Here is a 26,120-nt window from a genome sequence, read left to right on the forward strand (position 1 = left end):
TGGCTTACGAGGCCAATGTGGCCAACGTGCCTTAAACTGCAATACCGCGGAGTTGGCTCCAAAAAGCCTCCAGCTCCATAGACTCCCATTCAACTTGTCTCGTTAAATACGAAGTCAATACATTTCTTCCTCAAGCCATTTTGGTGTTGTTAGATAAAGTCGCTCCTTCTTATTCGTTTTCTGGCGTTCCATCTGAAAATATTCTTATCATTAACTAGAAAATAGGCTTCAAAAAGCTGTGTTTTGGTGGGCGTGTCTGTTTGATTGACAGGCCCCTAGTGCAGTCTGGTTTCCGCTATCGGTGGGCGGTACGTAGTACAGTTGTATGTGTTTGATAACCACATTTGAAGGACCATTGCAAAGAATGTGTTTAAATATACTGAATATAAAGTTTTATATTCTAACGATTAATGGAAAATCGTGTCCCATCCCGAGTGGTGTTGTGATTGGATGTTACCATTTCAGAGCTACGCAAATTTAAATTGTGAAGAAGATCAGCCGATATATGGATATCAACATTTTTTGACTCCCTGATATCGGCCCCAAAAGCTCAATATGGGTCGGGCTCTGTATTCTCAAGAATGTAACCTACTTCTGAGGTTAACAAGCATCCCACTGTGTTAATTAGTTCCAGTCCTCCTCACACCTCAGTGACCCGTGTACATTATGACTAGAACATGTCTTTACCAAACGAGAGACCGCTAATGCAATAATCCCTGCTGGTCCAGCAGCATGTCCGCAACAACTGCACTGTTGCATCACCCAAAAATAGCTTCAGGTTTGAATATAAGCACACGCGTACGCTTGAAAAAATAAACAGTTTCTGCTGTTCATGAAGGGGTTTCATATTATAGACTTTAATATGTCTGAAAATAATTTTAACCTCTTGCTTCAAACGGAGCAGTGTGATAACGTCTCTTTGGTTTGCCTGCTTTGTGAAGAGGACTGAAGGGGAAGCAGGACAGAGTTGTACAGCGTGCACCCAGTCCTCAGTGTTACGTATGCTGCCTCCTCCTGTCCTTGCGTGTCCTCGGCTCACCTCTCTCAGCCTCATTGCCTCCGCAGGACTCGACTTCACCCACTCTCATTTTATCCCCTGTGACCAGACAGATCCTGTTATAAAGCACGAGTATTAAATAACTATTTTAATAATGCACACGGAGGAATGGCACACACACTGAGGCGCACCTCAGTCGTTTTGGCAGCATCTGCTGGTTGCGTGCCAGCATTTAGTCTGCTGCTCCCCTCTTCATCGGTGCCTTCCTTTTAGTGGAACAACCTTGAAATGTGTGTCTCTGGCTCGTGCCAAACAAATGCTATTTTATCCAGACTCTACTTTAGTGTTGAAATGTTGATGATTCATACCAGAGGCAATATTTACACTCTAGGTGTTGGTATGCGGATGAAGGATACATCTGAATGAATTATCCTTAATGAACCTCCTCATATTCCTTAAATCTACAGCAGTCTTCCTGTCGCCGGCTCCCAGGTGATCCCCACCTCTCTTCTTCTTCTTCTTCTTCTTCTTCTTCTTCTTCTTCTTCTTCTTCTTCTTCTTCTTCTTCTTCTTCTTCTTCTTCTTCTTCTTCTTCTTCTTATTCTTCTCCGGTCTACCCTCCCCTCTCACTTTTCTGCTCTTCCGTTCAGACAATCCTTGCAAGCTCTGAATCATTTATATCCTGAGGTTTATTTAGATATTTTCCTCTCCTGGTGTTCTCAATCAACAGCACACTCACCAGACAGGCTTCTAAAAGAGTTCAGCGTCACAGTCGTAAGCAAGTGAACAGGGGCAGCTCGTGTCTGTTAGAGGCTCTTTAAGTGGAGAAGATGCATGTTGATGTGACCACAACAAGTACTGCGGTCGGTCCATTTTCTGATTTGATGAAGAGGAACTTGATTATCAGCTGAAGCCATGATACAGCAGAAGGTGGTGACAAGCTCCCCGAGTGAGTTGCAGTGCCTGTTGTAGTACACTCTGTCCTCCAGGGAGACGGCTGTTATGAATGTGAACTGCTCCACCTGCAGGTCACGAGCTCTTCCTGCAGTTGTTTACAGTTCGAAGATTTTTTTTTTTTTTCACTGCAGTCAGATTTTTATTTTTTTCTCTCTCTCCTCACAAGGCACCGAGTCTGCACCACCGACTCTTTATTTTTCAATGTCTCTACTATCATTAGTAGCCATTACTGCAATCAGGAAGGTTTTATGGTGCACATTAATTGATACTTAGACTTTTTTTTTTCTGTAGCGTTCTTGCAGTTAATGAGATGGTACGGCTTTCAGAGACTTACATAATCAAATGCCTTTTTGGATCGACCTGAGCCTTTGTGGTTAATCAGTAGTTGAGATGAAATGATACAATTGGGGAGATACAGCAGCGCCTTGGCCTTGCAGGAAGAGCTGACATTATATTCTCAGGGACCTCCAGGCCCTTCTTATCCAAAGTCATTATTTCTTTTTGGCTTGTACATCTGAAAGGTAATGGCTGAGACAGCATTCACTAGGCAGACGTAAACTCTCAAAGTGAAGCCATCTGTCTCAGAGAAGCGATTAAAAGATGACTATTTTACTTGTTCTTCATCACAGATAATACACACCGAGGAATAATTCTACCAGTTGATCTGATGTGTCAGCTCCCAGATATTATTGATTTAATATTTCAAGTTGTCGTCGTTTCCCGAAAATGTAATAAAAATGACTGCACAGTGTAATTTCTTTTTTTTTCTTTTTTTCTTTTTTTTACCGTCAATATTAAACAATAATTTCTGAGATGTGTTGAAATAAATATCATGTAACAACGTTATTACATTCTCCAGATTAAATTCATTCTTCGCTTCCAAGTCACGCTCACGTATATTTCTCAGTCGTCGTGCTGTAAGTGAAGACGTCGATGATTGCAGCTTTGATTAAACATTACAGCTCTTGACTCACACCACTGTACCGCTGGTAGTCATAAATATGCAGAGCCTATTAGAGGCATAGGGAGGAGGAATGTGTTGCTCTGTCGGCCTTTTATGGCGCAACAGAAACACTTGAAGGGAGTGCATGTCACTGTGGAGCAGCGTCACGTATAGTCTGTGTCTGTGTGTGTGTGTGTGTGTGTGTGTGTGTGTGTGTGTGTGTGTGTGTGTGTGTGTGTGTGTGTGTGTGTGTGTGTGTGTGTGCGCGCGTGCGCACCTCCATCCTGTGGCTGACAGCCAGGTCCACTCTACCTGCTCACCAAGATAACCTTAACGCAGGGTTTCTGACGTTCAGGGTTCCTCTCCCCATACCAAAGTCTATGATGAGGATTCACGATTGGCTACAGTTAATTCAGCATGCCCACATGCTGTTATATAACATCCTCCATCTAGTCTGCTATGTTCTCAGAGGGCTTCTGATGATGACCATAAATACTTTCGGTAATTTAAGGGCTTGAATTATTAAATATGTCGCAGTCTATTCAAAACAAGGCTGATTTTCTCAGTTGTTAAAAAGTTTCATTTTGGAGACACAAAATGGCGCAATAGCCGTTATTTCTGCTGTTATAAAAAGCTGTTAATTCCATGAATAAATCTTTCTCCTTGTCGCTTCCTCTTTGCCCCACACGTTTATCCCAGCAGGCACAGGAAAAGATCGGAACCGCCATCTCGGCGGCCCCCGGCGCGCCCCAGCGATGTCCACTGCATGGTGCACACCTCGCAGCATGGTCACGGCGGACACGGTGGGACCCCGGAGATGGGCTCCCCGGTCCTCGGCCACTTCAGCCCGCGGGACATGCTGCGAAGTCGTAACCACATGCCCATGGACAGCCCCGAGAGACGGCGCCGCACCGGCCACGGCAGTCTCACCAACATCAGCCGCCACGAGTCCCTGAAGAAGATGGAGAGCCCCCCGATCCGCCGCTCCACCTCCTCGGGCCAGTACACGGGCTTCACCGACGGCCACCACCACCACCACCACCACGGGGGCAAGCCCCTGGACCCGGAGACCATCGCACAGGTCAGCGCGGGACGAGCGGCGACCCGACCGCAGCTCCCTCCACCATCAAAGCCCTGCCCTGCCCTGTAAAAACATAGTCAGTCCCTGTCTTCTGCTTCCTCTGGCTGCGACTGTGTCCGTGTGCTAAAAACACGCAAGAGACGAGCTTCGCGGGCAGACAGCCGGGGGCACAGCCTGACATTGGGGCTCATCACAGTCTATTTGCTGCAGCCTTACTTATAAGCTTACAATCATTTTTGATCTGAGAATGGAACGCTTTTACAAAATATACATTTAACTGGGAACGATTTATGTTCAAGCAGAGGTTGTTGTTTTTTTGCAATACTCTAATTTGACTACCAAGACATACATGTGAATGGTAGAGCCATAAATAGAGTTTGTATCGAGGCTCATTTAGAAAGCAGAGGTCACAGAGAGCACTTTAAACTGTGCTGGGTTGTCTGTCTGCCTACGAGGAGCATGCTCGGATGAACATGTCTCGTCATCTCTGCATCTCCTTCGCTATCCAAAGTCATTAGCATGCAGAGGGAGGAGTGGCGGAGTAAAGTAATATTCTCTACTAACTCTCTGCGTGTATAATGCATGCTTGGTGGGTTCTTGAAAGTCTGTCACTGTGATCCTCTTGTTAAAGGTCCCATATTTTACACTTTTCTGGTGTTTTATCAGCAGTTTTAATATCCAGAAGATATTTTTGTGGTTTTAAGCAGCAAAAAAAAAAAAACACATTTCAGTATAGTTGTACATCTCTCTTAGGCTGCTCTCTGGAGCTCTGCCAAGAACAGCGTCTGTGTCTTTAAGGTGCATTGATATCAATGACCCCGACTTCTGATTGGCTGACCGGTTTCTAAGTGATGCCATCCAAGCCAATCACAGGTTTTCCATGGTCTTGTAGCTTGTTAGCGCTGCAATAGAAGGATAACTCAGTGGTTTCTTTATCATAAAAGGTTGGACGGTGGGCCGTCGGAAGGCGGAAAGATGACATGAGTAGTGTGAGTTTGTGACATCACAAACTTAGAGAAGTTTAAACCGGACAGTTGCTGTGTGTATTTTTCCAATTAATTCATGTTTTAACTCTATCACAGTGTATGTATGACACTTAGACCTGCTTTAATATGAAAATGGAAATGGAAATGTATACAATATGGGACCTTTAACACAGTTGTTGTGATTCCTATCATACCTAACTCTACCTATTGCTTTCTCTCACTTCTTTGCTGTTCACTGTCATCTTTTATTAATCACTCTTTACATTTCTTCCTAAAATCTTGTCTTTCAGTTTTCTCTTATCATTATTTTTCTTTTAGCTCAACCTTTCCGTTTCTCACTCATCTCTCTTCCTCATGTTAATTATCCTCCCATATCTTGTCGCCTCTCTTAGACGCTCTAATTTTGTATTTATTTATTTTTTTGGTCTCCTGCAGGATATAGAAGAAACCATGAACACCGCTCTGAATGAGTTGCGCGAGCTGGAGCGGCAGAGCTCAGCCAAGCACGCCCCCGACGTGGTCCTGGACACCCTGGAGCAGCGGCAGACCTCCGGCGGCAGCGGCGGGGGCCCCACGCCGGCCAGCTCCAGCGAGTCCCTCAGCCCCATCCACGGCGTCATGCTGAGGTCCACCGCCAACACCGAGCCACCAATCCGCCGCAGCACCAGCTCCTCCAGCGACGCCATGAGCACCTTCAAGCCTGTGGTAGCGCCACGCATGGGGGTACAGCTCAAGCCCCCTGCTCTGAGGCCCAAGCCCATGGTCCTGCCCAAGTCCAGCCAGGCTCCACAGCCTCCTGCTGCATCTCCTCAGGACCCTCTGGACAAGTCCTGCACTATGTAAACCTCTGGGACCGGAATCAGAGGGGGCTGTGAAACACTTACCGGCGTCTCCACTCCTTAGACGTACTACTAATAATATCTAAGAGCATGTAAAATACTTGGACCTGGAAGGGAAAAGACGTTTCCTTGTGGTGTTTTGAAGCTGAAAAGAAGATGGCGAAGAGGAGAGATCTGAGAGACTGACGTAGAAGTTACAAACGTAGAGATTTTGTCCGCTGGACAAATCTTCTGTCTCGAACACGTGCGGATGTATGTGTTAATATGCTTAGGCTAATAGTATCTAACATGTAACTTTAAAAAACAAAACAAACAAAAAACACAACAACAACTCAAACAACAAATCACGAAGGCTTCCTTGAAAGTTTTAGAACATGTACACGTTAGTTTAGTTGGCAGACATGAAAGAACTGTGTAACTCTGAACAAAACTCGGTGCATGCAGCTCTTCTGTTGACCACTGAACCTGAACCGGAGCTTGATGAGAACGATAGTGACGCAGTGGCGAGAACCACAACATGTATTTTATCTAGGAAGCCCCAGAAAGGTGTTATGAGCTGGTTCAAAAGCCTTACTGACTTTGAGATGTATCTTGATTTCAAATGTCCAATATTTTAAAGGTGCTGTGACTTCCCTGGACAGAAGAAAAAAAAAATGGTTTGAAGGTTTGGACTGATAAGGGGCCTGAAGAGCCCGCGACAACTTATTTATTAACGGTACTCTGTTAATAAATGAATAGTACTGACGCCAGTAGGCTTCTTTTCACTCGCGTGTAAACTGCAGCTTTCTTTAGCGCACCGTCGGAACAAAGATCCCCTCTGTGCTGATTTCACCGCGACTTATTTGAACATATTTGCCTGGAATGAGACATGACGACTGGATAAAACCACTATACTTCATTACCTTTGAACATTTCAATGCATTCTCTAGTCCCTGCATCAACGGCTCATGATGCAGGGACATAATGCCTAACATGTCTGCCTTTTGCATCTATAGGGAGGAGTGTGAAAACTTCTGACGACAAATACATGTTATTATTACACAGTGTGGACCACATGCCATAGCTTCTTTTAGGCCTTGCTTGGCTTTATCTACCCAAAGACACGAGTTGGAGCATGGATGTTGATACTTCATACTGGCTGATGTGTATAGACTCAAGGCGGCGCCCTGTGGGAGTGCTGCCGGTAGCCATGAACCTGTTGACTGTTAGAGTAAAAGACCCCTAATACGTCCCCCCCCCCCTCTCATCCCCGCTTCCTCTGTTTCTCTTTGGGAGGGCCTCAGACAACAGCTGCTTGCTTTTGAGTCCTTCCGGTCTGTTTTTATGTTCAGGTGAGAATGTCCGTCACGTTCCTGTTCTGCTCTCGGGACCGACATTGCGACCGATTTGTGTGGATGACGACGCGTGCGAACGAATGACGTGTGGCGGGAAATGGCTTCCGCGAAAGAGGGAGAAGCAGGCCGTGTCAGTCAGCTCCTGGAGTAATAATTTCAAAATGCAATAGCCTCATAAAACTGTATGTGTCAGAGTTCCAGTTTTATGACTGCACCCCTGTATGTGTCTTTTTTTTTTTTTTTTTTGAACCTCTGTGTGGTAGAAATAACAGAGCTGGGTGCATGTCGTTGGAATGTCTGGCTCGCGTAAGTACATATAGAAAAGACTTGGTTTGCAATGAATAAGCAACGCTCTCTAACAAGCAGGTTTACACTTATCTTTGAGTTGACAAATATTGTGTGTATAATAATCAAAAGTTAATTAATTCCTGAATTACTAACTTTCATTATTTTTATAATCGTTTTTTGTTTTGGTTATTTTGTTGCGTTTCTGGGTAGAAATCACTTAGAACATGTAATGTAGAAGAAATATCCAGAGATACAGTATGAAGCCAGTTGTATAAAACTAAACAATGTGTGCTTTTGTCACTATGTAACATCAGTAGGACTCAGTTATGCCGTCTGTAGGCTTTAAGCTACTCTGTGGTGTTCTGTACATCTGTAGTATGTACTCGTGAAAGTGCCTTTGAAAATGTTTTAGAGGAACTTCAAGCATTCTGTCCTGTCGCAGTTTCCCATTTGATGTATTTTTTTGAGAAAATGCAGTACAGGAAGAAAGACGTGTATAAGAAATGTTGCCATTTTCCAAATAGTTATATGGCAGGATTGAAAATAAATAAAACGGCTTACTCATCGTGACATTGCACTTTTCTGTATATAACTGTATATATGGCATGTAACAACATAACGTTTAGGGTTCTTTCATTTGAGGATTTCTTTCTAATAAAGGAGATTGTTTGTGGAGTCGGAGGTAGGTTTTTTTTCCCCCTCTCACAATTTATATTATTTACAGCGCAACATCGCTTTAGGAGTCTTTGCACGTTAAATATACTGTATAGGCATCAGACACGCAAGTATGGTTACACACACTAACTGATTTTAAATACTGTATAATTTAGTGTACAAAAGCTTTTATTGCGTTTCACAAAATGGAGCGAGATAGAGCTTAGCTTTAAATTTACAGAATATCTACTGTCAGGTTCTTTCTTCGTCAGTTTCAACGATGAAGAAAACTTTCAAGGACGCTGAGTAAGTTGGAGTGAAAAAAATAGGAAGACATAATACGGACGAAAGTGTGATACAGGGCATTGTCTGTTTCAACATTTCCCGACAAGCGTTGCAAGAATGTGTCGAAAATATTATGACAAATCAAGATGCCGAATCACTAATAACGTGAAATGGGTTTCTTTGCAACTGACTCTGTTGATTCTCTGCTTTTCTAAGCGTTGTGTTCTTCTATGAGTGGGAGCTTTACCGGGAATTCCCCGGACCCGATTCCAACTTCAGCAGTGTTTGCCGGAGTCAGAGTGGCTCTTTGTTTGCTCCACGCTTTAGTGCGGGTCTTTAAGGCCATCTAGTGAAAACAGGAAACGGAGATTGCATTATTTTAGATACTACAAAACAATGTTGTTGGTTTTTCTTTTTCAGTCGGACAACTCCAGGCGTGTGTGATGTGATTAAAGTGGAAAATCTTCTTTTTTTTTTCTTCTTTTTTTTTTACTAGATAGAGAGTCATGCACAGTGGAAAGAAAAGAAAAATAATGTTTTTTACCTCGGCAATTCCAACCTTTCTCTCCCACGTTTGAACGCTCTGCTGCAGCTTCTTGTGCTTGTCCTTGACATGCATGTACTCGGTGATATCAGGAGCCTGGTAATCTGCGAGCTGCCGGCGCAAGTGTTGGTTGAGGGCTCCCGCCTTCAAACGCTCCTGAAGAGAGAAAACGGTCAAACAGAAAACATGAAGGGCAGATGGTAGGACGAGGCCACAGAAAGGAATTTGATTTTTTTTTAAGAGCAGTATGTTTTGACAGTAAACTTTAGTTATATTAAAATTCTAACTCGTTGAAAGAAAAAGAAAAAACTGAACAAATTTAAAAAAAATATTTAGGAGCTATTCTGCTGCTCTTGGGTAGTAACCCAGCAAACTAAGCCATTTCTGACTTACTACATCTGGTACGGTTGCCTCTAAAGAGCTTCAACTTTTCGGGCTCCTGAAGTCTGACTAATTTCAACGACAAACCTCCTCAGCGCGCCGTATCGCCTCTTCAATTTTTGCCAGCATCTGCCTTCTTTTGCTGATGTCATTGCTCAACTCTGCAGACTCCAGTGTGACACTCTGCAGCTTCTCCTGCACACACAAAAACACACACACAAAAACACACACACAAACACGCGCACACACAGAGATTTGACAAACTGTAGATAAGACGCTGATAAACTACACTGCAACTTCTGTCTCTTGCTAGTTTACAGCGAGTTACCTTGTGTGAGCCGAGGAAACGTTGTGCTTTCAGACTTTTGAGCTGAAGTTCATCCAGGTTTTTGTCAAGTCTGGGCTCATTGTACTCCTGGAAATAATCCTGAATACAACGCGGGGCACAATGTGTTTACAGATTACAAAAGAAGGTTGAAAAATCTCATAATCTAAATTAAAGTTGAATTAAATTTGTGACTGAATGGCCACAAACTCATAACTACTAAACGATCCCTGCTTGCAGACTGATTCATTGTTGTCCTGTGGAACAGTTTCTCAGAGACATAATTGATAAAACTGCCTCTTCTTCCAGATTTTCTTGTCACTACCCTGATTTTCATTCTCTACCTCATACTCGGCTTTTCCCATCTCTTTCTTCTGCTGGATCTGCTGCAGCAGCTTCTTCTCGCGGACCTTCAGTGCCTGGTTCTTCATATTAAACTTCTCCAACTGGGCGACCTGTTTGTTTGGACATAACACAGGGTGGAGAGAAAGGGAGGAGGAGGAAGATGATGAAGGCAGGTAATAGTTACAGACAGTAGTGCAGAAAAATAGCAAATGTATCCTATCCTTCACGTTTAAAGGGAAACGAATAATAAGAAGCAGCTATTATTTCTACAATAATGGGACATGCTAACGGACAAACAGAAGAGAGTAAACTTTTAAAGTGCGAAAAATGTTTGGTCTCCGAATGGTGTGTACATCTTTAAACAAATACAAGTGATTCACTTTGAACAGTCACAGGTGTAATGGCATCTTTTGTAAGCTGAATTCAAATGAGTCATCCAAACTGGTTTCATAATCTGTTCAAATACTACTTCTCACAGGTTGATGTCATGAAACTAAACCTGATTGTTACCTTGAACTTGTCCTCGATGTACTGGAGCACCTTCTCTGGCTCCTTCCTTCTTTCCGGTCTGTTGTCCTTCAGAGGTTTAAGAAGCCTTCGTTCAAACTCATTCTTGGCCTTCCTGATCTCGGCGAGACGCAACTCTGCCTCTTTCAAAGAGGTCTGGAAAGACAAGTAGTAGCACTGAAAAAAAAAAGTGGTGGAAGTGTGTGTGTGTGTGTGTGTGTGTGTGTGTGTGTGTGTGTGTGTGTGTGTGTGTGTGTGTGTGTGTGTGTGTGTGTATTGTAACCTTGTAGTTGTCCTGGATTCCCTCATATTTCTGTCTGAGTTTCTCCTGGTCCTGTTGTGTTTCTCTCACTTCTCTTCGTACCACATTAAGTTTTTGCTCCAAGGTCAGCAGCTGGAGGCGATCTGACATGTCGGACTGGGCTCTCTGCCTCCTTCTACCACCCTGAAGACACACACACACACACACACACACACACACACACACACACACACACACACACACACACACACACACACACACACACACACACCTTACAATCATAAATAATGAGCTGTACTGTATATAAGGTCAAATCTGCTGGCACTTACCCCACCCTCCAGCTGGGAGCCTCCTGCTGCCCCCGGACCCTCTCTGCCGGCCCGGGACCCGAGGTCCTGTGGATCCAGGCGACCGATGAACCGTTCAAACAAGTCATTCTCTGCCAGAAGAGCTGCGTTGGAAGACCTGTGAATAATAATAATAATAATAATAAGTGAATAAGAACAGGAAGCTAAAAGTCAGCGGAATAAATTGTTTGAAACTAAATTTGATTGCTTAAGCTGACAAGTCTATTTTTTTTTTTTATTTTTTAGAAAGAGGCTTCAACATGTGATCAAGCTGTTTCCTCAAGTGAGTCATAATGTCTCCTAGTTTAATGAATGTGGTACAACCTGTTTTTTTGTTTTTTTGTTGTTTTTTTTAACCAATAATGTGTTCGTAAATATTGATTATCATTACCTTAATTCTTCGACTCGGTGGTAAAGAAGCTCTTTTTGTTCTTGCGTGACCCCCTCGTTTTTTTCTTCCACCAACGAAAGCTTGTCCTCCATGGTTGCTAAGGTACAATGAACCTCAGCAGTGGTTGCTATGGGCTGGTGTTGCCTTCAAGTACCTACGTAAATATTTTGAATCAGTAAAAAAAAAAAAATGACAGCGAATAAAAGACCGTCTACAGACAGTGTGATCGAAATTAGTATTTCCTTTCGCCTTTTATTCATTTCAGGACAATATTTGGGTTTTTAGATTTTGATTTAATTTACAACAATCCAAAACCTACCCTCCAATAACTATTGGGGGGAAAAAAAAAAAAAAGAAGTATACATGTACATATTTTTTTTAATAATCTCAACTCAAACTCAAAATTTGTCTTTATTTTTTTTTTTTTAATAAATAAAGAAGCTTGTGTTAACTCGTTTAGGGGGTTGATCTACCATTGTGGATTTTTTTTTTTTTTTTTTTCCCCCGCAACTCCGCCTGTCTGTTTTAACTTTCAGTTTCATTTCTCTATAACCAGGACTCAGACGGTCATCGTCGAAAGCAGTCCATTGTATTCACGGCAGGCTGTTGCTTCGTGGGGGCGAAAAGGTCGCCTATCGGTCAAATTATCAGGCCAAACAGTCTGTTCATGGCTAAAACCAATCTGCGGCTCTGTCAGAAAAAAGTGGGTGACTGTCTGCAGTGCGATGGGTTACACCTGTGCAGGTATTTTGTTTGCGGAGGCTGCACGTTCGGGTAAGTCACTTAGTTTGTTATTCTTCTTTTACCAACCCAAATTACAACGGGATGACAATACTTATAGGCTATCAGAAAAAAAAAAAAAAAAAAAAAACTACAACGAAGTTGATATCGGAGAACAACTCGCACCTTGATTATTGGTGACCTCACGCAGAAATAATTCCCGGAGTTTGATCAACAACGCCCGTGTGGGAGTGCCTTTAATCCTCAGGGTATGAAGGCCTGAAAAAGTGTAAAAGATTACTGGTGATACTTCAGCCTTCTTAAAGTGATCGCAACGAGGCAGATTTATGCAAAAGGAGAATAATTCTTTTGATCCTGTTGTGGATTTTTCCGCTTGTTGTTAGTAGGCCACTTTAGTACCAGTGAGTATTTTGAGGATTAAATACGAGAGATAATTACAACAAAAAAACAAAACAAGTAGCCTATCCTAAAGCTTGAAAATCAATTTGGACTTCTGTTGAAAAACAAAACAAAATTGGACAAATACCTTCATGTACTTTCCTGTAGGATTCAAAACGAAATACTTTGGCCTACTTTAATTGTAGGTGTATCACTCTGGTCAGAAGATGGCAGTAATGATTTGATAATCCACTCTGGTTACTAGACAACAAAATGACAAGCACAATCTGTCCAAGTAACAATACACGAAGACACATAGGCTTCCACATAAAACAGTTACTCAAAGCTATCAATATCAGAAAATATTTTTTTTTAAAAACAAGTTATTAAATGTGAAATGTTCTTTGCCGGTAAATCTACAAATGGTTACCATAAACAGGACCACAAATATGTGTATTTCTGCCAACTAGGTTTTGTAAAATGTGTTTCAGCCTCCAGAAGAAATATTGTACTGTAGACTGTTAAATACCTGGAGGCCTGTTTATGTACAGCAACCAGATTAATTGTATTTTAATGGCTTAATTCAATAAAGCTAAACATTTGTAATTGACAGGCCATGTTGTCATTTGCAGACCCAAGTGTAAAAAGTGCCATGATCTGACGACTCCATGCAATGCAGAGATTTTAAAGAGGTTCGGTCTCCACGATTTGACAGAGAAAGAGCTGTTCCAGCTGTTACTGCAGAATGATCCTGACCTGCTTCCTGAGGTAGGTTTTAGGTTAGGTTAGGTAGTTACAGTGGGAGATAGGGGTGGGGATTGAGAATTTCTTATGAATCTGTAAGATTATGTAGGGCTAATTTTCACCCTGGTCTATGATCCCCGTTAGATTTGCCCACATTACAACAGGGGCCTCGGTGCATTCGGGTCCTGCAAATTCACCACCTCCTGCACCAAGCTCCATGTGTGCCTGCACAATTTACAGGGCGACTGTAAATTTGGCTCTTCGTGTAAGAGAGCCCACTCGATCGACGAGCATGGAAAGAAGCTTTTCCGAGGATTCAGTGAGGAGAATATGCAAAACCTAAACGTGATCTACAGAAATAAATTGGGTCAACCTGAGAGACCAGCTACCAGTGTCCCTGGTAAAGTTACTTTTATATATATATATATATAAAAAAAAAAAAAACATTTCTTGCTGAAATTGTTGTCATCTCATCAGAGCAATAATCTACACAATATACTAAATGTGTGTCTTCAGTACTTCTTCCAATGGTGACAAGCTCCACTTTGCAGCCTTCCATCAGCAACCCTGGTCCCCTCACCAGTCCTGCTGGTCCATCTAAACCCACGAGTGATGCTGACAGGGATGAAATCTGCCTCTACTCCATTCGCCGACAGTGCAAATTCAAAGGTATCATTGTTGCTGGCAGAACTGACCGGTCACATCTATTGTACAGTAACTCCTCAACACGTGCAGATCTGTGTGAAAAGACACAAAAATAATGCCCATACTGCAGACTGTAAGGGTGGATTTAACTTCTGAGTCTGAAAAATGAGGCCACTCCAGAAGGGCCTTAAGCTGCAATGCCACCGTGGGCCACTAGGGGTTGGCTCAAAAAAGCCTCCTGCTCTATATAGACTCCGATTCAATTTCTCTGATTGAAATAAGTCAGTCAAGTTTTCCACAAGTTATCATGCTATTGTTAGCTACAGTCCCTTCTTCTAAATAGTTTCCTGGCGGTCCATCTGAAAACAATCCCATCATTGATTAGATATTAGGTCTCAAAAAGCCGTGGCGGGGTCTCTGTTTGATTGACAGGCCTGTGGTGCGGTCAGGTTTCTGCTATAGTTGGGCGTGGCGTCCTCGGGTTTCCAGTCAGATTGAGTTGCTCCTCCCCAGCTCTTCTAAATATGGTCACTTTTGGCTCCAAACCGCTGAGCTAACAAGATGGCGACGGCTAAAAAAGTCAAACTCAGGGCTTCGGACCAGCAGTTCAAAAAAATAAATGAGTGCCTTGTGTGTTTTTTCAGACAAATGTGTTCGTGTCCACTGGCACCTACCTTACAGATGGCAGGTTTTAGAGCGTGATGGAACCTGGAAGAACTTGGTCAACACGGATGACATAGAGAAGGCATACTGTGACCCAGCATATGACACAAGCTGCATGGATCAACCATCAACCGCCTCATTGTTGCAGAGATTGCTGCTTTTTCAAAGGTACATTGCACAAAGAAAGAGAGCGCAGAGACGTACACACAGTTCTCTGGCATATAAATGTATTCTAGAGCAATAAACCCATTTAACCCTATTATTCACCTGAGCGCAAGTCAATAGAAAAGTCCATTAATCTTGAGGGAATTTATTTTCCTCTCAGCTCTGCACCCACTGCTCCAGAAGCAGTTGACTTCATGACTATGACATGTGGAGGATCTCCAGTTCGACGCCTGTCCACTGCCTCCTCTGTCTCAAACCCACCTCACTACATTCTCACAACAGAGTGGGTTTGGTACTGGAAAGATGACATCGGGAAATGGACGGAGTTTGGACATGTGAGTCAAATAACAACAACAAATAATACAGCCGTCTTTTTGTTCAGTAATGATTGGCCGAAAAGTCCGTTTTTAGGGGCCTGTAATTTCCATTAGTACCTGTTTAAGGGAATGGATATATTTAGATTGTCCACATCTTCCCTCTTTTTAAAGTAATTTACCCATTTTGATTTCTGCTTTTTGTGTTCTCTTTAGGGTGACTTTAATACACCAGCCTCTGTCACATCTGAAACCCTGGAGAATATGTACCTGGCAGACAGACATGCAGCGATTCCTTTTACTGCTGGCAAACAGCAGTATGTTCTCTACTTCAAAGATGCAGCAGGATCCCCGGAGATGTATCAGCAGAATGTAAAATTCAAAACCAGGAGAAAGGTCAGAAGGAGGCCTCGCTTTGTGTCTGCTCAAGACGTGGAGGTGAAGCTGAAGAGGTATTTTGATTTCCAGTTATAGACATAGATTACTTGCAACTCTACCATCTCTGTTTTGGATATCTTTGTCTCGAGTGACTTCACCAAGACACTTCTGTCCACGTGATTTCTTTGCAGTCCATCATCACACGGCTCTAGCGCCTCCGCAGCTGAAAGTTTCCCGTCCCACTGGGACAAGAATGCTCTTCCCGAGCTTGGATACAAGGTATCTTGACAGAATATACGTTACTGTGCTTCATATTTTGACTTGTACTGTTTTGCTCTCTAATAAACGTTCATGCCTTTCAATAATGACGTGTCTATCTGTACTTTTGTCTTATCTTTCAGCTCGTACGTCTCTCCAATTCTGCAACGGATTATAATATGATAGAGAAGTTGTTTATGCGCACCATGCCTCAAGGGAAAATTAACAGCATCCAGAGGATCCAGAATCCCTCTCTGTGGAAAGTCTTTCAATGGTAAATTACTGGTTCTGGGTTCGCTGCTACGAGATATTCAATCCCTGTACAACCGATGAGAGAGTTGCGTCCATTTTCTAAGCAGACAATCAAACACATTTTAAGTGGGAAGTGGCTTCTACAAGGGTTTTCCCTTGTCACAAATCTTTGTGATTTCCTTCAGCGTGCTCAGGGGCGGTTTGCAGCCAAACGTGAAGCAGCTAGTCTGTTAGTAGTGGAGTTCCTGCCCCAAGAGAAGGGAGTTAAAGTATCTCAGGGTCTTGGTCACGAGTGAGAGTAGGACAGAGTGGGGGATTGATGGGCAGATTGGTGCTGCATCAGCAGTAAAGCAGGCATTGTACTGGACCATTTTGATTAAAGGGAACCTGAACCAGAAGGCAAAACTTTTGCTTTTCAACATCTCGGTTGACTTGCTCAACTTGCTGCCAGTGTATCCCCACTTTGGATGTGCGGCAGAAAATAGAAGGATGGATATCTATCTATAGATTCTCCTAAGTTATAAAGATGGAACCTTTTTAAATATGAAACTACTGCCACCAAGTTCTAGCTTAGCACACTGGAAAAAGAGGGAAACTGCTTGCATGGCTCTGTCCAAAGGTTAAAAAGGTTTTGGAGGGATATTGTTCTGGACTTGTTCTTGGCTTAGCAGAGCAGCCTGCTTCCTCAAGGGGAGATTCCAGATTTACTGGGTCCCTATATCTAGCCTTTATGCTAAGCTAAGATGCAGACCGAAGGGTTGTATCCTAGACTGCTCTGCAAGAAAACCAATAAGTATTAAACATAATCACTTACTGTTTTTTTTTCTTTTTTGTCTTCAGGCAGAAGGAGCAGATGAAGGGGAGAAATGGAGGAAAACCTGTCAATCGAGCTGTACCTGTTCCATGGAACAGACGAGTCCCTGGTTGAGGCCATCTGTGAGCAAAACTTTGACTGGAGGATGAGTGGTGTCAATGGCACGGCCTTCGGCAAAGGTATAGCCACTAGCAATATGATGAATATTCAGTGTTCAATATCCAGTATTGACAGGCCATAAAAGAAATGGATTTTTCCTGTGTCATTAATACCACTTGATTATTTTTTTTAGGGAGCTACTTTGCCAGAGATGCATCCTACTCGGAAGGATACTGCAAGTTCAAAGCAAGAACAAACAAGTTCATGTTTGTTGCTTTGGTTCTGGTGGGGGAGTACACCAGGGGAAGCGGCAGCTATGTCCGGCCCCCAGCAAGAAAGAACAGCAAAGCTCTGTACGACAGCTGCGTTAACTCCGAGAGCGACCCCAGCATATATGTCATCTTTGAAAAACTTCAGATTTATCCAGAGTATCTTGTCAATTTCTCATAGGACATGATACTGTGTTTCCTTTTCTGAAGATTGTAGTCAGTGAAAAACTATACGCTATGGGATAATCTTCAGTTTCTGGTTGCAGCTTGTAGTTTTTTTTTTAGACGTTTGTGTAGTTTTACAGTGGTATAAGAAGCATTTTAAATGTTTAAGTAAAAGCAGTTGTATCACCAAAAGGTAGAAATACAAAGTCCTGCATTTAAAATCTTATGTAAAATTATGCAAAATTGAACACAACCTTGAGTGTCAGTGTAAGTGCTCATAATGCAGAAGAATGAAAAACAACGTAGTCTGACGTAGTTAACGTTGCAGCAGACTGAGTTGGGGCTAAGTTGATCTAAAAAAACAAACAAAAACAAACATTTTATTATCTGATCCTGGGTCACAATATTTCCATCTGAAATTTGAAAGAAATGTGTCAGAAAATACCTTTTACACAGAAATAATGTCTTTCCTTGACAGATGTCTGCACTCCTACTTGCTGTCTTTTCTTTTTTTTCTTGACAAAAATTACTTTTGCATGACTAAATGAGGAATACCGAGGGCAACATATAATCTGTTGTCCAGATATGAAAGGAACTTCATAGATTGTCAAAAAATAAAGACATTGCAAAATGGCATCAAAGTAGTCGATTTCAACCCTTTTATTTATAGGCCATCTAACAAAAGAAATCTTCTTGTGAAGATTGTGTTACGAGTGGCATTTGTTCCATATTAAATGGACATCATTCAAACAGTCATAAAGATGTTTCACAGAAACATTTGAAAAAAATCTGTAAAATCACTCAATGTATGTTAAATGTTAATAATTAAATATGCATTACATTTTTGATCACCCCCTAATCATTGGCTATAACTGACTAGGACAGATTAACCTGCCACCTGTATGATAAATTATATTTCAATAAGATGCAAATGTTCTCCTTTAGGAATAATGAACTTCATCAAGAGATGTAATGAAAGGCTCCTATTCCTATGCCTTAGACTTACTGAAGTTAGGGAAGGTTTCCTATTCTGATATTCTGTATTTAAAAAGCATTGACAAGGTCATCAGGAATAACAACAAAATATATTTCCTTTTACAATACCACCTATTTCACTCAAAAATAGCAGCTTTCAGTTGAGATTTTCAGATAAGGAATCGTGACCACACTTTGTTCTCTCAAAGTCTTCAATGTGTTCAAATATAACCAGTAACACAAATGATTGGACTCATCCTGATGGCAAAACATGTACAATCTTAATGTCAATTCAAGTCATTTGCAGTGGAAATCTGTGACTGAATGACGCTTAATCACATGACTGTATTGTAGACAAGCTGACAAATGATAATCCAGCATTCTTCATAATATTTGATACTAAATACATTTTACATTTAAAGTTTTATGGATGTATTTTGGTATCAGGAACAAAAGTGGGAACCGCTCTCTGCAAGCATGATTTTTCTTAAAATAAGACTACACTAGAGGGAGAAATCAACAATCCCGGCCCTGTCAGGAAATATGCTACATGAACGGTGAGTAATTACGGTGTAGATGCAGTGCAGGTGATGCTGGTGGTGTGAGTATATGGGGAGAACCTGTTGTAAAGTAAACATTTGGTGACAGGATGTGAAAATTACCAGGTTCGGGTTACAGATTTGATGCAGAGCTTTGTGACAGTGGAAATGTCTGGCTAAACAAGTTTGCAGGCTTGCCTTATAGTATACACAATAACTGAGGCTGCATACCATGTTTCTATATCTATGGGAAAAAAAAAAGTATGTCAATCAAGAGGAAAGTCCAGAAAAATGATTTTATAAGTGAGCGCGAGACACTGACACTTCTGCTCGAGCTGCAGGATGGTTTTGATTTTTCTGCCATCCGAGAAGACAAACCGATTTTTTTCTAATCACCTAATGGAGAATTCACCGGACTTTCTCCGTCATCTCTTCTTGTAATTTTCACAAATATGCCATTTTTAGGTCCTAGCGTGCTTGATGACTTCAACTCGAGAGGAACCTGAAACATGAAGAGAGTGCCCTTAAGAGAAGAATAACCTCCATTTATATTTGTCTAAATGAAGGATGACGTTTATAACCAACATTAATTGGCAGATGCATACTGAACCATTTGACATATATAGCTATTTTTTTGTGCAAATTATAGCAGATTAAACAACTCCACAGATGTAATTACTGGTAATCAATCATATTGACTGGCTTAACATTTACATTAATACACATTGCATGACACAAGTAAATAACACAAAGGTGATAGTGGCTTAGAAGTAAACTTTATAAAAACAAAGGAACCAGCTGCACACTCACTCTCTGTACAAACAGTGCTTCTCGTTTTTAAAAAGGAGACGTGTGCTGGATTTATTTGCATCCAGTGGTAAGATTACAATTTAGCTCTAGCCTCGCCCTCCCCTTTCCAAAGTGTGCAAGAGGATCTATGGTGGATGTGAAACTTGTGAAATAGGGCCGTTTCTAGAGCCAGAAAACATGGTGGTGCAACATGGCAAGCTCTGTGGAAGCCAACGAAACCACGGTTCTGAATAAAAACGTAATTATGAATATTATGATCCATTTCTGCCAACAGAGCCTCCTAAATCCTACAAACTGAATCTTTAATTGTTGTATTGTTGGTAGAACCAAAAAAGATGTTGATTAACCGAATTGGCTTGCTAATTGTACCAGCACTTGTAGCAATATATATATAATATATATATACATATATATATACTATACTGTATATACTGTGCATTTTATATTTAATATTTTTTACTGCTATTTTATTGCTTTTCTATTATTCTATTATTATCTTATTGTTTCCTGTATGCTGCTGTAGCGAAAAAAAATTCCCCTCGGGGATTAATAAAGTAACTACCTAACCTAACCTAACCTAACCTAACCTAACTATTTCCAAGAGCTTATTTCTTGGGATAATGATATTTTCATCAATACATGTATTCATGTATTTCTGCATTCTCCTGAGCAGCTACTCCGACCTACCTTGGTCTCAGAGCAGGCCACCACGTTGAACCTCTGGAACAGACGCACTAAAGCCATTTTGATCTCCAGCTGGGCGAGCCTCATTCCCACACAGTTACGAGGGCCGGCTCCGAACGGCAGGTACACAAATGGATGCCGACTCGCCTTCGCCTCTGGAGTAAACCTGGGGATCAAACACAAGTTTGATTTTTTTTTTTCTTTGGTAGAATTAAAAGTAGTGTAAAATTAAACAAAAACAAAAACAAAACATCCTTAGTGCTAAAACATTGGTTTGAATACATAAAAAAAAAAAAAAAAAGAAGAAGAAGTAAATCCCCATATTCTCTCATTATTGCATATCAGTTTCAAAACATGTATTGCATTTAGCCTTTGTGCAATGAATTTATAATTGTGTTTTTGGTTGGGTTATTGGGTATTTTGCTGGTTTGACAGCTGAAAGCAGTATTTATGATCTCCTCCTGTCAATTTCAGCTTTTGTTGTAACAACTTTGTACTGTGTCCGTATACTAAAGTCTGCCTTTGACTAGATTGATAGAGAACTAAAACACCTCTCAGGGATGAACCTCTCCGGCTCTGGCCAGTGCTCTGGGTCATAATGGAGAAAGCCTGCTGGGATCTCCAGTGTCGCTCCTTTGGGAAGGAACTGGCCGTTCACCACACAGTCTTGGTCGATGTTTCGTGCAAACCTTTGGACAAAACGCCATAGAAAAGATTACTCCTGCAGGTTTCGTAAAGCCCAAGTCGTTTTCCTCTCTTCCATCATTTTACATCCATCTTTACCTGAATCCAGGAGGGTAGAGCCGCAACGCTTCACTTATAACCATGTCCAAATACTTGAGTTCCTGGACATTTGTGTAGTCTGGTGAGTCCTACAACAACATCCAGCATGAGACAAACTAATAAATACCACAACTGGCATCTCGTGTCACAACAGCATGAAGCAAAAAAAAAAAAAAGATCAGATCAGACCTGAATGCAACACACTCACATGTCTGGTGAAGAAATCATCCACCTCTTCCTGTACTCTGCGTTGACATTCAGGGTTGATGGCCAGGAGGTAGCAGGTAAAGCCCAACGTGTTGCTGCTGGTTTCGTAGCCCGCCAGGAGGAAGACAAAAGCCTGACCCACAATCTCATCCTCGGTGATCATCTTTTTCTGCGGGCGCCTGACGGGCGGCTCCTGGATGGATGGAGGATGGCTGTTATCCTGATTCACGGCCGACGGCTGCGCCTGCTGGTTTCTGTGATCGGGCTCATCAGTGTGGTTTATTGTGTCAAAGTGCTCCAGAGACACGCACTCTTTGCTGGTCCGAGCATCTAACATCAGCTGGAGGAAGTCTCTACGCCTCTACATGCAAAAAGATAATCAATGAATTAGATCAAATAGATTAGTTGATTTTTTTTTTTTTTTATTGTTTAAGATTGTCAAATGTGTGTGAGAGTCACCTGTTCAGGAGGCTGCTCTTCTCTCTGCTTGATTATCTTCTGGATGATTTTGATGAAGAACTGATTCATCTCATCTCGTCTTTTGTTGGGGATGAGTCCCGCCAGAGGAGCCATGATGAAAGGGAAAGCAACTGGACACACAAACACACACATCTGTTGCTGTAACCTCAACGTGAAATGCCAAATTTATAAACAGGCATATTCCCGTACAATCATAAAATGTATCTTTTTTTTATGGTTAGAATAAAATCTATAATCCTGGATATCACAGCCCAGATACCACTGTGACTTATCCTTCACTTAAATCTACAGTATGTAAAAGAGAACAGCTTTGTTGTTTGTCAGTGCTTAAACAATATGCAATTAGTTCGCCGTCTTTGTCTTCCTCCAACAGAAATCTCTCAAATGCCGTAAAGAGATAACAATGACTGACTGAAAAACAACATGATGGGCCTGAAGAAAGAAAAGGTGAAGAACTTCTGAGCGTGGTGGACAAACGGGTCGTCGGGGTTGTTCTGCGAGTCCACCTGAGTAGCAAATGCCACGCTGGCGATAACATCCATTGTAAAGCAGCCAAAACACCTGTAAACAAACAAACAAACAAACGATTAAACAAAATGAGAGAAGACAGATAGAGATACAAAATAAATCCATAGCTTGCTTGTGTTTGTGATCACCTGTGGATATCAAAGGCCTCTCCTGACTCAGCGTGGACATTCAGGTTGTTCATCAGGGCGTCGGTGGCTGCGTTGATAAGGGGAACCATCTGCGCCCAAATAGAGAGATAATGATGTTTGTCATCGTTGCAGGCTTCTGGCAAGGTTTTGGTCTTTCCGCCTTTTGGTTATTCAGTTTGTTGCATGTATCACTCCCTCCACCCACCAGAGGTCCCCGGTATCTCTGTCTATGTCCAATCTCTTTCCTGCCACACCTTTTGTTTCACTGAGTTTAAGCCTCAGTTTCCACAGGTTCTGTTTCTTTGTAAGTATCTTGTCAGCTCTGCCTGGACTTTCCCTTCTGTATTGTGTTCACCTGCCCGGTACTTTGGGATTTTTAACAAATCTTTGTAGGTAAACTTCTCAATTTTGTTTTTCACTACCTGCCTCAGTGTTGTGGGCTCGGGTTCTTTCTCTTGTGAAACTGTGACAACTTTGACAAAGTGGGAAGACAGACACAAATCTTTCGTGCAAGTAAAACTTTAGTAAATCACCACTTACCAGCAAACAAAACCTACTGGGAAAATCTGGTTCCAGAAACCCAGTGACTACACAGCAGAACAAAAACCTTTCTTATTCAAAATAACAATAAATACGCCTACAGACTGGATGTAACTGCTTAAAGAAGTAAGTCAGAGACGAACATTTGATGCACTTCAGAAGCAGAGATACACGAGCAGCAGATTTTAAGTGTAAAAGTCATCTTTAATAATGTTTTTGAGTTGCGTCTGGCTTACAGGAAATAATGTGGCCATTAAACTTTAAATGCACCAAATTTGCTATTTTGAAGAATAAAGCGGTTTAATAGAATTTTGGATTTAACTAATGGACAATGTATTGAAGACATCTTGGAATATGAAGGTGTCCATGTAGCCTGGTGCGAACCAGAACTGAAGCTGTGAGCGACAGTCAGTGCAATCAGGCTACCTAAATTGTGCAATTATCTCTGAAAGGATGCAGCTCTGACATTTACTAAAGTTAAAAGCAGTAAGGAAGCACCACTAAAAAATGAGACGTGTATTAACAGTACCAGGTCACTATGCTTTGACATTTCATTCCAAAGAATCACTCTTCAGCAAGCTAACTAAACGTACCTTTTGTTATCATAAGAAATTGTGATTTCATTATTTTCAATTCTATTCGATAATATATTTATATATTGTCTGTTTAAAATTTTGAATTTGTAAAGAGAAGTCAGGAAAATAATTAAAATATAACGCATTACAATTAGTACCTGCTCGCTCCCAATGAATCAGAATATTATCTCACTTCTTTCATCTTGGCCGCGCTGAAGGACGGAGTCAGGATGCTCCGCACTCTCTTCCACTGTTCATTCTTCAACATGAGCAGACAGTCAGTCATGGGTTTGGTGGCAAAGCGAATAGTCTGCGCAGAAAAAACAGGAGAGTACAGGTAAAAAAAAAAAAAAAAAAATCTGTTATAACACGTCATGAAACTTTGAGTTGGACTCACGAGTAAGCACATAATGTACATCTACATGCTTTGTCTAATGTCCTCACCATTCTGTTAGGGAAGCTACTGAAGTCTCTGACCATCACCTGTCTGAGCATATCGGGGTCCGCTACCACCACCACCGCTCTCCGGCCCAAATAATACCTGAAATATACCGAGTGTCCAACATGGGAGTTCCAGTCGAAGCAAACGACGACCTTAATGTTCATTCCAATAGATGCTGGTGTACAAAGTTTTTTTTTTTTTTTACTTACCCACATACTCTACCATGTGTCTTTATAATGTCAGTCATCGGTTTGAAAAACCCCTGAAAAGAACGTTGAAACAAAAACATACAAAATCAACCTAAAAATAATACCACATTGGACATAGTGATATTTAGACTGTTGCCTTATTTGAATTGCAGAAACGGTAACAGAGCAGCAGCTTATCACCCTCATGAAACAGTCAACTGACAGCCAAATAATAGAAACTGCAAAAAATAGTTCCCGGTTTGATGGAAACTGAAGCAGGTGTTTAAGATTATTCAGATGTTTTTATTTGGTATACGGTATCTTACCTGGCGAAACATGAATATGTTGCCAAAGAAAGGTAAGGGCTTTGGATGTTTGATGCCACATTTAGAGAGGACTGAAAAGGGGTAGACCGAATACCTGGAGGCAAAAAGTGTTGAAATGTGTTGATGATTAGTGGAGGAGAGAAATAAAAGATAATGCAGTAAAGAATTGAGATCCAACATTTACCCAAATTCTGTCCACAGATTTATCATTACAGTCTTTTATCGGCTTTATTAAACATGTCTTTTAGATTACAGAATCGGCTTTATTTCCACAAATGGACCAACCGGCATTTACTTACCAGTAGAGCAGACCCAGAAAAATTAGGAAGAGGCTGAGCGTCACAGAAAATCTGCTGGCCTCGATGTTGAGTAGGTTCAGGAAGTCAAGCACAGCCTCCATGATGGGGGGGGAAAAAAACAAAAAAAACACCTCAGTCCTCTTCCAACAACATGAGATGAAGGCTCCTGGAGAAATAAAGATGAAATCAAAAGATTAGTTCGGTAAGTAGAATGATCTTAAATCAGAGTATCTTAACCACGATTTTGTAATTAAAACACCAAAACATTTATAACTGCCTCAAAATATTGCAACTCTGAATCATGGCTCTGTCCTACCTATTCAAGAGAATAAACAGACGTGTCCTTGTTGACTGTGGTCTCAGGTTGGTTTGTGTCCTCCAGATTAGCTGTATGGTTGCCAATTATTGATTTATTTTTGTTTGTTTGTTTTTGTGCTCATCATCGACCTTTACTTTTGACAACAGGTTACATGTCTCTCGCCTCTGCTGAGCCTCCATAAATGCACTAGAAACAGCAAGCCTCTGTTTACGTACTGAAAATGCAGCATTACATCACCCCCCTCCACCCCCCCCGTATCGCAGGTCATGTGACGCTTGCCTCACCGAGCTCAATAATACAGCAGGTTATCTGCTCGTTCATCTTTTCACTGCACGTTTTTGAAGGTCTCTTACGCACCGTGCCAGCTCCACTCTTACATCTGGAAAATGTTTGCACTGTTAACGCTCATAAATTAGGCAGAAACGTACGCGCACTAACACTCACCTTACGACAGTCACATCCCACTTGTAAATACTGAGGTCTTCCTGAGGTTGTTCTCGTTATTCAATAGGAAGCCGTAGCGCACACTGCCCCCGTCTGTACCGGAAGGGAAAGGCATCAATAAATACACGTGATCAAAAAATATGTAAACAGAGAAGATGGTTGTGTATCATACTGTTGTACCAGATAATAATAATAATAATAATAATAATAGTAAATTTAAACTGTGTCAATTTCACAACAAACTCAACTCTGATTACAATCAAACATGATTTAAAAGTTCTTCACTGTAACTTGAATTAAGATGGGAATTATTTTTATTTTAAGGCACAACCGCCAAAACAAATCACAAGTAAGCTAAAGATCACAACTGACTGCAGTAAAGGAAAAAAATTCCTATAACCTCAATTCAAGTCTATATTCAGGTCAACTCCGTGCTGAGTGAACTATCAACAAGGCTGGGAATTGCTTACTGTTTTTAATACTGGTTCTTAAATGCCATTGT

General features: G+C 41.5%; 4 protein-coding genes across 7 annotated transcripts in view; 2 read left to right on the plus strand and 2 right to left on the minus strand.

Annotated features, from left to right (window-relative positions):
- Positions 1 to 8,100, plus strand: part of srgap1a (SLIT-ROBO Rho GTPase activating protein 1a) — an 86,760-nt gene extending 78,660 nt beyond the window's left edge. Inside the window, exons 21-22 of one of the 3 annotated variants that reach the window (XM_069705277.1) lie at positions 3,597 to 3,978; positions 5,400 to 8,100. In XM_069705277.1, coding sequence (XP_069561378.1) covers positions 3,597 to 3,978; positions 5,400 to 5,807 — 790 coding nt within the window. In that variant the 3' untranslated portion in view covers positions 5,808 to 8,100. Of the gene's footprint in view, positions 1 to 3,596; positions 4,055 to 5,399 lie in introns of all 3 variants that reach the window. The other 2 variants (XM_069705278.1, XM_069705279.1) reach the window with 2 other exon arrangements.
- A 166-nt stretch (positions 8,101 to 8,266) lies between these two features.
- cfap263 (cilia and flagella associated protein 263) lies at positions 8,267 to 11,558 on the minus strand. The gene is made up of 9 exons (XM_069705382.1): positions 11,467 to 11,558; positions 11,058 to 11,193; positions 10,750 to 10,911; positions 10,470 to 10,622; positions 9,959 to 10,069; positions 9,618 to 9,716; positions 9,377 to 9,484; positions 8,909 to 9,064; positions 8,267 to 8,710 (listed from the first exon to the last, which is right to left on the minus strand). Exons 1-9 carry the CDS (start codon positions 11,556 to 11,558, stop codon positions 8,576 to 8,578), a joined length of 1,152 nt encoding a protein of 383 aa, XP_069561483.1. The 3' UTR covers positions 8,267 to 8,575.
- A 484-nt stretch (positions 11,559 to 12,042) lies between these two features.
- On the plus strand, positions 12,043 to 17,992 carry parp12a (poly (ADP-ribose) polymerase family, member 12a). Its single transcript, XM_069705294.1, is given in 12 exon segments — positions 12,043 to 12,240; positions 13,218 to 13,353; positions 13,474 to 13,729; positions 13,846 to 13,998; positions 14,619 to 14,805; positions 14,963 to 15,137; positions 15,333 to 15,568; positions 15,686 to 15,773; positions 15,896 to 16,026; positions 16,845 to 16,887; positions 16,889 to 16,997; positions 17,111 to 17,992. Coding segments are annotated over 12 exon segments (1,878 nt in total). The 5' UTR covers positions 12,043 to 12,133; the 3' UTR covers positions 17,368 to 17,992.
- Positions 17,993 to 17,996: 4 nt separating this feature from the next.
- On the minus strand, positions 17,997 to 25,706 carry tbxas1 (thromboxane A synthase 1 (platelet)). Of its 2 annotated transcripts, none has more exons than XM_069705298.1 (14): positions 25,619 to 25,706; positions 24,856 to 25,021; positions 24,557 to 24,650; positions 24,252 to 24,304; positions 24,045 to 24,141; positions 23,794 to 23,910; positions 22,486 to 22,574; positions 22,242 to 22,390; positions 21,809 to 21,939; positions 21,351 to 21,710; positions 21,143 to 21,231; positions 20,911 to 21,048; positions 20,363 to 20,525; positions 17,997 to 19,367 (listed from the first exon to the last, which is right to left on the minus strand). In XM_069705298.1, exons 2-14 carry the CDS (start codon positions 24,954 to 24,956, stop codon positions 19,254 to 19,256), a joined length of 1,695 nt encoding a protein of 564 aa, XP_069561399.1. In that variant the 5' UTR covers positions 24,957 to 25,021; positions 25,619 to 25,706; the 3' UTR covers positions 17,997 to 19,253. The 2 variants fall into 2 exon arrangements, with proteins under 2 accessions (XP_069561399.1, XP_069561396.1); XM_069705295.1 differs by lacking the exon at positions 25,619 to 25,706 and adding an exon at positions 25,172 to 25,362.
- Between the last annotated feature and the right edge of the window lie 414 nt (positions 25,707 to 26,120).

This window comes from Brachyistius frenatus, unplaced genomic scaffold, assembly GCF_029030835.1.
Source record: "Brachyistius frenatus isolate BFR_SWC_R1_liver_20210118 unplaced genomic scaffold, ASM2903083v1 Contig_55, whole genome shotgun sequence".
Classification (NCBI taxonomy): Eukaryota; Metazoa; Chordata; class Actinopteri; family Embiotocidae; genus Brachyistius; species Brachyistius frenatus.